This window comes from Otolemur garnettii, unplaced genomic scaffold (assembly GCF_000181295.1).
Source record: "Otolemur garnettii isolate 467f Iridium unplaced genomic scaffold, OtoGar3 scaffold00025, whole genome shotgun sequence".
Classification (NCBI taxonomy): Eukaryota; Metazoa; Chordata; class Mammalia; order Primates; family Galagidae; genus Otolemur; species Otolemur garnettii.
Genome location: NW_003852420.1, coordinates 9,800,373 through 9,810,856, shown reverse-complemented (window position 1 = coordinate 9,810,856; position 10,484 = coordinate 9,800,373). Strand labels below are relative to the sequence as shown.

At 40.1% G+C, this 10,484-nt stretch overlaps 2 protein-coding genes across 6 annotated transcripts in view; one reads left to right on the top strand and one right to left on the bottom strand.

The window, feature by feature from the left end:
* TRMT6 (tRNA methyltransferase 6) overlaps nucleotides 1–2,412 on the bottom strand; it is a 12,939-nt gene extending 10,527 nt beyond the window's left edge. For all 3 annotated transcript variants that reach the window (XM_003788026.3, XM_023512198.1, XM_023512197.1), the window contains exon 1: nucleotides 2,125–2,412. In XM_003788026.3, coding sequence (XP_003788074.1) covers nucleotides 2,125–2,252 — 128 coding nt within the window. In that variant the 5' untranslated portion in view covers nucleotides 2,253–2,412. The remainder of the gene's footprint in view (nucleotides 1–2,124) is intronic.
* A 145-nt stretch (nucleotides 2,413–2,557) lies between these two features.
* Nucleotides 2,558–10,484, top strand: part of MCM8 (minichromosome maintenance 8 homologous recombination repair factor) — a 42,215-nt gene continuing 34,288 nt past the window's right edge. The window contains exons 1-6 of one of the 3 annotated variants that reach the window (XM_003788022.2): nucleotides 2,571–2,582; nucleotides 3,926–4,072; nucleotides 4,342–4,425; nucleotides 6,456–6,538; nucleotides 7,246–7,395; nucleotides 9,567–9,670. In XM_003788022.2, coding sequence (XP_003788070.1) covers nucleotides 3,928–4,072; nucleotides 4,342–4,425; nucleotides 6,456–6,538; nucleotides 7,246–7,395; nucleotides 9,567–9,670 — 566 coding nt within the window. In that variant the 5' untranslated portion in view covers nucleotides 2,571–2,582; nucleotides 3,926–3,927. Of the gene's footprint in view, nucleotides 2,583–3,925; nucleotides 4,073–4,341; nucleotides 4,426–6,455; nucleotides 6,539–7,245; nucleotides 7,396–9,566; nucleotides 9,671–10,484 lie in introns of all 3 variants that reach the window. The other 2 variants (XM_023512173.1, XM_023512174.1) reach the window with 2 other exon arrangements.

Below are 10,484 nucleotides of genomic sequence, written 5' to 3'. Positions count from 1 at the left end.
TGGCGGGCGCCTGTAGTCCCAGCTACTTGGGAGGCTGAGGCAGGAGACTCGCTTGAGCCCAGGAGTTGGAGGTTAGGCATGATGCCATGGCACTCTACCCAGGGGGATAGCTTGAGGCTCTGTCTCAAAAAAAAAAAAAGAAAGTCACTATCCCAGTCAGGAAAGTGGAGCCCAGTCAGAGGGATCTGGGGTTCACATCTTAACCAGGCAACATCTGTCTCCTCCCCAGACAGCCAGGACTACTACTGCCCAACCAGATGAGTGCAGCCTACAAGGAAAGCTGATGCGGGAATTTGGCTGGGATGCAGCTTAGTTCAGAGGGTCATTTTCTAAATACAATGGAAACTGCCACTATGACTTCTGCCAAAAAGAGGGTCTGATGGAAAGTATTCCCAAACAAATGTCTAAGGGGTACTTTTTATAACTAAAGAGGTTGTTGTCTGTCTCATTGGTAATGAAAAAGTCTAAGAGTACATTATTACTCTTCTATTCATAAGCACCCCCCTTCCTGTTCATAAGTGTGAGTTGTTCCTAAGTCAGATGTTTGTTACTTGGGAACTTCTCTCACACTCAAACAGCTACAGATATGAAAATCTAGTGACTTGCAAGAACAATGGGAGAAATAAAAGAAAGAAAAAGTTTCACCGGGGTGGTCATTATATAGATGTATAACATTGGGCTCATTCACTGAAATTATAATCTAAGAACTTTGCTTACTGGGTTATGCTTCAACTAAAAAGTTTAAAGAATTACTGTTAGGAACCCCTGAATGTTATACACTTGGTAGCAGGCACTGAACTTCTAATTTAAAATTCTGAAAAGAAAAAAACACTCAATTCAAAAGCACAAAAATGCAGTAGTGATGAGGAACAGTTATAAAATTCCTCTAATTTCAACCATCAATATAAAATTTCTTATTATTGAAGAACTTAAAAATACTTAAAAGGTGCTGTAGATATTACATTTCTGGACTGAAATACACCTCTTGCTCACATTTTTTTCTTTATTGAATTGGTGCTTGTGCAAAAAAGCTGATTTATCACCGGCTTGGTGCTTTGCGGACTGTCACTGGACTATTTTCTAACGACGCCTGCTTCAACTTAAATGCCAGTCAGCAGCAGAATTCTAAAAGCAGTAATGTAACTCACCTCAAGTGAGCACTTGACAGAAATTCCCAATCTCATAATAACTAGCTAGCTTTTTGGTCTGCAAACAGCTGTTGTTCTGACGTGTATTCAACTTACTTCTTTGTCAAAGGTAATATAATAACCCAGCTCAAAAGAAAACGTGGCTGTACTTTTCAGATCATTTTCCCCATTCATAGCTATTAGGATTTAGCAACCTCACCATCCTTTGCAGTTATCAAAATTCCACTTCTCTAGTACTAAACAGAATGACACTGGTCAGCAGGTTTATAAACTAAACCTAATTTCGAGTTCTTAGATGTTGACAAATTGCTTTTGAGCAAATTTCCAGGCCTTGAATCCCTTCCTGTAAAATGAAGGAACGCCCAAGTTATCCCACACTCTAGGGAAAGTTTTCTCCTTTCTTTATTCCTGATATCCTGTTTAGGTAAAGGCTAGGGGCCAGACTAAATAGAAAAGGTTCTATTTTTTGCAGGATAGAATCTGGCTGTGGGATTAGAGAAGAAGCTATGGGAGAAAGGGGTGTGCTGGGAAGAGATTCGGAGAAATAAGGATAAAATCCCAGAATTAAGCGGGAGCGTGGTTCTGTGAGATTTCAAAGACCTAGGGAAAGAAACCCAGGACCGGGGAGGTAATGGTGAGAGGGAGGCATCTGAACAACCAAGGGCCAAGGATGGAACTCAGGGGAAAGACTCAATGGAAAAACTGGAAAGAATGCTGAAGGTAGAGGGTCATTAGGTAAGAAATCATGGAAGGGATACTCTGTGGGACAACAGGATCGGTAGGGGAGATTCCAAGGGCCGAGGAGGGGAACCTGGTGGAAAATCCCTCTGTGACTATTTGACCTGAGAAGACAATGAGGGCGAGATAGGAATTAAGAGAGGCAAGAGTGAGACTCTGGTGACAGGGGTCTGTGGAAAGACCCAGAGGAAGAAAGTATCGAGAGCGAGGGACTCCTAAAACCAACGACATAACTTACTTTCTCCGCTGGACTTGCACTGCTTTGAACACATCTTCCCGTTTCAGCACCACGAAGTCTCCATCACGGATGCGGTGGTCCCCCGGCTGCGGTGGCTGGGGGCCCGGCGGCTCCCGTGAGTCTTCCATGACGCTCAGCCAGTCCGGGCGCTCCGCGGCGTCCCCCCACCCGTTACGTCCTGCTCCTCCTCCTCCGCTGTCGCCGCAACCAGCTTCACTTCCCACAACCCCTGAGACCCGGAGCCCTCCGACCAGCACCGCCCCCACGTGCTGCGCGCCGCTTCCGCTTTCCGGCTCCGGGCCTGCGCGCCGCTTCCGGCGGCCCCCTGACTTCCGCCGGCCGAGCTCCTGGATTGGCTGCGCTCCGCCCCGCCCCTGCCGTGCCACGTACTCCTTGACGGAAGTTGCGTCGCAGACGCGCCAAAAAGGAATTCGGAGAATCTTGAACTTCAGCTTCAGGTAGGGTTTGGTTCTGTAGGTTTGTTCTTAGGTTGAATTTGTAAGTTGGCTTGTAAAAGCCCCAGTTCGTAAGTGCGAATTGTACCTACGTCAGGTGTTTGTTACTCGGGAGCTGCCCGTCTTGTTCTCCACTCTTACCGCTTAGACTTATGTTGGAATCGTTAACTCTTGTCACCCTATTATCTGGTTTGAGAGGAGCGCCTCAGCTTCGGAGCCTGAAGGAGTGTTGATCTCTGTACTGTCACCACTTTGATCTTGATCAGTTTGCTTTATTTCTCTGAACATCGGTTGTATAATGTGTAATGTCTGATTGATTTTCAAAGTCCTTTCGTGCCCTAAAATCGTGAGCTTTTTAGTTATCATTTATTAATTAAGTTCCTTTAATGAAGATGAAGGCTCTCTTGTAATGAATTGTGCTAGAGTATATGGATATATTCTTATTTACTCGTATCCGTAGGATGTGAATTATTTTAAAGTAGACTTTATTTTTTAGACCAGTCTTAGGTTTACAAAAATAGTTGCACAGAAAGTGGTGTGACAGTGCAGAACTGACTGTGTGTAATGAGCTATGATGATGTATTTCCCAGTGCCTGGCAGGTTAGGGTTATGTTCATCCTGTACTACCCTAAATAAAAGGTCTCAAGCTTATTATCTTAGAATAACAACTGCTAACAAGTTATCTTAGAATTAATTACCTATCTTATTTTCATTTCTATTGTGGGAAACTCCTTGAAAACAAGTAGAGTAATTACAAGTCTTTTCCTTACTTTTGGCTCATGAGCTTTAGATGTACTTAAATGAAACTATTAAACTGGCTAGGCGCCTGTGGCTCAAGCGGCTAAGGCGCCAGCCACATACACCTAAGGTGGCGGGTTCGAATCCCCAGCCTGGGCCTGCCAAACAACAATGATGGCTGCAACCAAAAAATGGCCAGGCGTTGTGGCGGGCGCCTGTAGTCCCAGCTACTTGGGAGGCTGAGGCAGGAGACTCGCTTGAGCCCAGGAGTTGGAGGTTGCTGTGAGCGTGATGCCATGACACTCTACCCAGGGGGATGGCTTGAGGCTCCGTCTCAAAAAAAAAAAAAAAAAAAAGAAAGAATAGAAACTATTAAACTAACAGTTATTAAACTATAAAATTATTCTGTGCTATGATATACTTTAAAAATTTATATGGATTAAAAGAGTAACTGCCGAATGCTTGGGTCTTGTACCATAGTATACAACTTTGCATACTATAGTGTACAATCTTGCAAGCCTGTTCACTAGTCTCCAAGAATATATTAGAAGCACTATTATATTTTCCAAGTAGTTTTGGTGAAGACTTTTTGAATTTCTGTCTTTTAGACATGAATGGAGAGCATAGAGGCAGAGGTTTTGGACGAGGACGATTTCAAAGCTGGAAAAGAGGAAGTGGTAGGAACTTTTCAGGAAAATGGAGAGAAAGAGAACATAGACCTAACTTGAGTAAAACTGCAGGAAAACATAATTCTGGTAGGTGAGGTCAATAATTGTTCAATTTTTTTCTCTTCATGAAGGAAGCAACTCATGTCTATCATAGGAAACAGTTTATCTCAAACTTTGGTCTATCTTTTATTAAATGCTACTCCTTAAGCAAGTATTTGAATACAGTATAAAAATTCCAATTTTTTACCAAAACCTCTACTTCATTAATATCATATCAAGTTCTCATTGTTGAAAGAAGCAAATCAGGGAGGAAAGTTTACTGTTTCTACTAATCTGGTATTCTATTTCTTTTTCAGGACAAACCCCACAGTCTTTGCTACTTCAGTCAACATTGGATAAGTTCATACCATATAAAGGCTGGAAGCTTTATTTCTCTGAAGGTAGAGTTAAAAGTGTAAAATGTACCATAAATTATGTTTTCTTATTTTGTGTTTGGATGCTACATCTCATTATTAATTCATTTGGCTTATTGACATATACCCTGTTAATCTTAGTTTACCGAAACAATTGAGTCATATTCGTATTTCAGAGCATTGTTTTTAGGTTTTTTATTAGGAAAATAGAAACCATAGTAGGTATTTCAAAAAGGGGACTTAATACAGGGAATTTGATACACAGGGAAAGACTAAAGGCGCAAATTGCAGTAACTCCCCAGAAAGTGGTAACTTTAGGAAACCATCCCTGTGACTGAAGGAACAAAAGAAGTTCTGAGGTTACCAAAGCCTAAGAATTTGGGGGGGGGGAAGTGGAGGGGGCACAACATATCTATTGTTTTGACCTCTGTAGGGCACTCTACAAAGCTGTGCTTGGACTTCTGTCGTGCTCAGATTACTGAGGTAAATGAAGCTGGTTGCTGCTGGTAACTTGAGAGGGCAATACTTGGTGCTTAGAGCTGGGGACTAGAATTGTAGCAATCTAGCTATCTTATGTAGCTGCAGAGATGCTGGAGTGAATTGGAAACAAGAATAAATTCTTGGTGGTGCCTGTAGCTCAGTGGATAGGGCAGCAGCCACATACACCCAGGCTGGCGGGTTCAAACCTGCTCGGCCCAACTAAAAACAACAATGACAACTACAACAAAAAAAATAGCCGAGTGTTGTGGCGGGCACTTGTAGTCCCAGCTACTTGGGAGGCTGAGGCAAGAGAATGGCTTAAGCCCAAGTGTTTGAGGTTGCTGTGAGCTATAATGCCATGTCACTCTACCCAGGGCTATAGCTTGAGACTCTGTCTCAAATAAAATAAAATAAAGAATAAATTCTTTTCTTACTTTCCACTGCCTTCCAGTCTCTAACGTGCCTCCAATTGGCAGAAGTTGAAGGGAGTCTGGGAAATGGAGAGCGTAGATCTTGAGCATAGCTTCACAGAACAGAAAATAGAGTGGTTAGCTTGGAACCGGAAGGCAATAACCTATGCAGCTTTGGGTAGAAACATGGTTAAGAAATCTCTGATAATCAAGAAAAGCAGCTAACATTGCATATGTGTTTGTATAGGTGTGTGGAACTATCTCTTTTGTGCTCTTTTTATAAAATATATCTGTTTGTTAGGTATGGGTCATGTATATGTATATATATGCATGTGTCTGTATTTGGCCCAGTAGACCACACTGTTTGAGGTCAAGGACCCACCCTATATATGAGCCACTCACTATTCAATTTGTGAATGAGTAGTGTACTTTACAAATATTTTCTCTTTTGGAAGTATGGGGTTTTTTCTATTTATAGATCACTTTCATAAGTGATTCCTGGTTGCTTTAGCATGCATTAGCCACCCCCAAACTCATGTTATTCTCCTAGCAGTACGCTACACTATAAGAGATCTTTGGATTAGTCCTAAAGATGGAGTTCAAGCGGTTTCACCAGCTTAGGTTTGACTGGTTTCCAAACTACTTCATTATACATTTTCTGTAGGAGAACAGTTTGAAAGTATTGCAGAACTTTAGGGTATAAAAATAATAGCTTTACCATTTTGGGAACAGAATTTTGTATTGATCTGTCAAGAGATCAAATCTCTCCTGATCTCAGGAAAGAGTTTGATTGTCTTCAGCTCTGTTTCAGAATAAAAGTTTGTGTCTGGCTTTGGCTGTAGTTTTGGTTTAAGATTTTTGTGCAAGCTATTTGAACTCATATGTTCTATAATCTTTCGATATGAAAGATTGAAAAACTTGAAAACGAAGTTTCCCAGATACGGGGGGCTTTTAGAGAGAGGCCCTTCCTGTCTGTATTTCAGGAAATACAGACCTAAACTTGTTTTAGAAATGAGTATTTATTCTATAACAGTTCTTATTTAAGTGTAATCAAAATACAAAACAATTAGAAAATAATCCCCTGCCACATATATAGTGTTTCTTTCATCTAATGAAAAATATGCTTGTACATGTGTAATTGTGCTAATGCCATATTTATTGCATTAGTTTACAGTGATAGTTCTCCTTTCATTGAGAAGATTCAAGCATTTGAAAAATTTTTCACAAGGCATATTGATTTATATGACAAGGTAAGATTCTTAACAACAAAACTGCCAGTCAACTTTATGTGTGTTTAAAGTGCTATGATTGTGATCATAGGAGTCATCCCTGCCACTTATCTCCAATGTGGACTTTGGTGAATTACATAACTTCTCTTTGCTTCAATTTTCTCTTTAATTTGATCAACCTCAAAGGATTGTTAAAAAGCATAAATAAGTTACTATATTTAAAGTATTAGAGAACCATACTTCACACAAAGCTTATATTTATATAGTACTTACCATTATCACTGTATAAATATTATATGCTCTCTCAAGAAGTGTGTAATTAAATACTAAGTTATGCTAATTGACTACAGAAACAATTACTGTTTTTTTTTTTTTGTAGTTGTTTATTTATTTATTTATTTATTTATTTTTGAGACAGAGTCTCACCATATTGCCTTGGGTAGGGTGCTATAACATCATTGTAGCTCACAGCAACATTAAACTACTGAGCTCAAGCAATCCTTTTGCCTCAACTTCCTGAGTAGCTGGGTGTATAGGTGCCTGCCACACTCCCCACATACCTGGCTAGTTTTTCTGTGTTTAGTAGATATGGGGTCTCGCTCTTGCTTAGGCTGGTCTCAAACTCCTGAGCTCAAGCAGTCCACCCACCTCAGCCTCCCAGATAGGATTGTAGATGTGAGCCAACATACCCAGCCGAATTATGATTTTAATACTTTTATATTTTATAGGATGAAATAGAAAGAAAGGGAAGTATTTTGGTGGATTTTAAAGAACTGACAAAAGACAATGAAATAACTAACTTGATCCCAAGTATAGCAAGTGAACTAAGAGATGCTCCTGAGGAAACGTTGTCATGCATGGGTTTGGCAATACATCAGGTAAATATCTATTTTGTGCAGACTTTTGTCAGAATTTTAAAGGAATATTTCACAGTGATAGCACCTTCTCTAAAAAATATGTATGTAGCTTTTACCAAAAGATTTTGGCTAGAACTAAAAGATTGTAATCCTGCCCTAAAAGATACCATTTATTCTATATTCAGCAGCTTACCTAAATAAAACATATTTTTATCTTATTTGAATTATATTAATCTCATTAAAGATTGTCCAGAAATTAAACCTTGTTTTCAAGGAGCTATACAGTCTCAAAGGGAATGTGACAAGGCATCACAGAGCAAAAAGATCAACCTCAAATCTGGGTTCTGTGGCATGAGCAAATCATTTAATCTTGCTGAATGCCCTCATCTGTCAAATAAAAATAATTTGTGCTGTGCCTGACTATTTTCCAGGATCAGTGACATAGCATATATTAAAGCTTTTTTTAGGCTTTCACACAGATAAATGCTTTAGGATAAAGAATAGCAAATCTCAGGACAGGCGCAAGATTCAGTGGCAAATATGTATAAGACCCTGACAGATTTGGGCAGAAGGGAGAAAGTTCAGAGGAAGACTTTATAAATAATGGTGGAATTTGACAGGTCTTAAAAGTGGAGCCAGAATTTGGATATAGAGCAGGGAAAGTAAAGATAATCCAGGTATAAAGAACAGTTCATCATAAAGATGTGTACACTTTTAGTAACTCTAAATTGGGAGCCTTGACTGTTGTCTTCAGACTCAACTGGTCATTATTTCCCCATATGCATGTCACTACATCTTTTCATTTTTCTTTCTAACATGTCTTTTAAACCCACCTTTTTTTCTATCTTCACTGCTTCTGTTTTAGGCTAAGCTGCTGCTACTGCTTTTTTTGAAAAGAAGAGTCTCACTGTATCGTCCTGGGTAGAATGCCATGGCAAGATCATAGCTCATAGCAACCTCAAACTCCTGGGCTCAAGGGTTCCTCTTGCCTTGGCTTCCCAAGTAGCTGGGACTATAGGTGCCTGCCTCAATTCCTAGCCAGTTTTTCTATTTTTAGTAGAGATGGGTCTCACTCTTACTCAGGCTGGTCTTGAACTCCTAAGCCCAGGCGGTCCACCCACTTTGGCCTCCCAGAATGGTAGAATTATAGGCGTTGAGTCACTGCGCTTGGCCTTATGCTCAGCTTTTATTGTCATTCTTAAACTATTGCCATACTTTGTAAAACCTGATGTTACTTGGGAAATTGTGATGACTCTTTTCCACTAAATGAAGTCACAGTCCTTATGTGGCAGCGAAGGCCTTCTGCGATTTGACTCGACTTTGTCCTTCATTCACTATATGCTTCCACTAGCTCAGTTTTGTCTCTCTGGAAATCTTCCTCATGGCACCTTTTCAAAATTCTCATGGTATTTTTGTCTTTAAGTCTTTATGGTCCTGGCTCGGCACCTGTGGCTCAAGTGGCTAAAGCGCCAGCCACATACACCTAAGGTGGCGGGTTTGAATCCAGCCCGGGCCCGCCAAACAGCAATGACGGCTGCAACCAAAAAATAGCTGGGCCTTGTGGTGGACGCCTGTGGTCCCAGTTACTTGGGAGGCTGAGGCAGGAGACTTGCTTAAGCCCAGGAGTTAGAGGTTGCTGTGAGCTGTGATGCCACAGCACTCTACCCAAGGGGACAGCTTGAGGCTCTGTCTCAAAAAAAAAGTCTTTATGGTCTTTATAACAATTATAGTTGTATATATGTATCTTATTTTGTCTCTTAGATTGTCAGCAGACTGCTTTGTACACAGGTATTAAATATTTATTTTATTTAATGCTCAGTGCCAAGGGAAAGGGTATTAGGTATTTTAGAAGTCATCTTTATTTTCTCTGTTTTGATTAATCAGTGAACATGAAGAAGTAAAATAATTTATTAGAACCAAGAAGTAATGGTTTTAGAGGCTACTAATAAGGACTTTGGATATCAAGTTTAGTTGGGGCAGAAAATGCAGACCCAAGTGCTAGAGTTTTCCAGTCCACGGACAACGAAATCCCAGGCGAAACCTAATCTACTGTAAGATAAGTCGTCATAATTAAATACCAGATTTGTTAATGGCTATTAGAGTTTTATTGTGCCTTTATTTTGTTCTTTAGAGTTCTCCTTAAAGAGAATGTTTTGTTTTCCAACTTTAGAGTAAATGTCTGTCCTGTGTAGGTATTAACTAAGGATCTTGAAAGGCATGCAGCTGAATTACAAGCCCAAGAAGGATTATCTAGTGATGGAGAAACAATGGTAAATGTGCCACACATTCATGCAAGGTGAGGAATTGGCTTGGGATTAAAGTATTACTTAGAATAGGGCATTGAAGAGTATATAAGAATGAGAACCTCATTTTATTTTATTTTAATTTTTTGAGACAGTCTCTCATTATGTCGCCCTCGGTAGAGTGCCGTAGCATCACAGCTCACAGCAACCTCAAACTCTTGGGCTTAAGCAATTTTCTTGCCTCCGCCTCCCAAGTAACTGGGACTACAGGCGCCCGCTACAATGCCCAGCTATTTGTTGTTGTTGATGTAATTGTCATTGTGTTGTTTACCAGGCCCAGGCCAGGTTCAAACTGGGCAACTCCAGTGTATGTGGCTGGCGCCCTAACCACTTAGCAACAGGCACTGAGCCGAGAATCTCATTTCATAAAAACAAAGAAATCAATAAAAATGTATGAGTTGATCATAGTTGATCATATCAAAGTAAACCTACTGAAGATTATTCAAAGAGATCACAATAGAACTCAACATTTCTTCTTTTTCCCAGATTGTAGATTTTTGTGGACATTGGTTTTAGATGTGAATTTATCAAGACCCAGCTGTGTAAATTTAATAATCTCTGAACGTCCCTAATCTGAAAATCCAAAATCTGAAATGCTCCATAATGAAAACCTTCTTGAGCACCAATGTGGCACTCAAAGGAAATATTTATTGGAACATTTCAGATTTTGAATGTTCAGGTTAGGGATACCCAACTGGTAACAATGCAAAAGCTTAAAAATCTGAAAAAACTCATAATACTTCTGGTCCCAAGCATTTTAAATAGGGATATACTCAACTTGTAATACACAAAGCAGTATATATTATT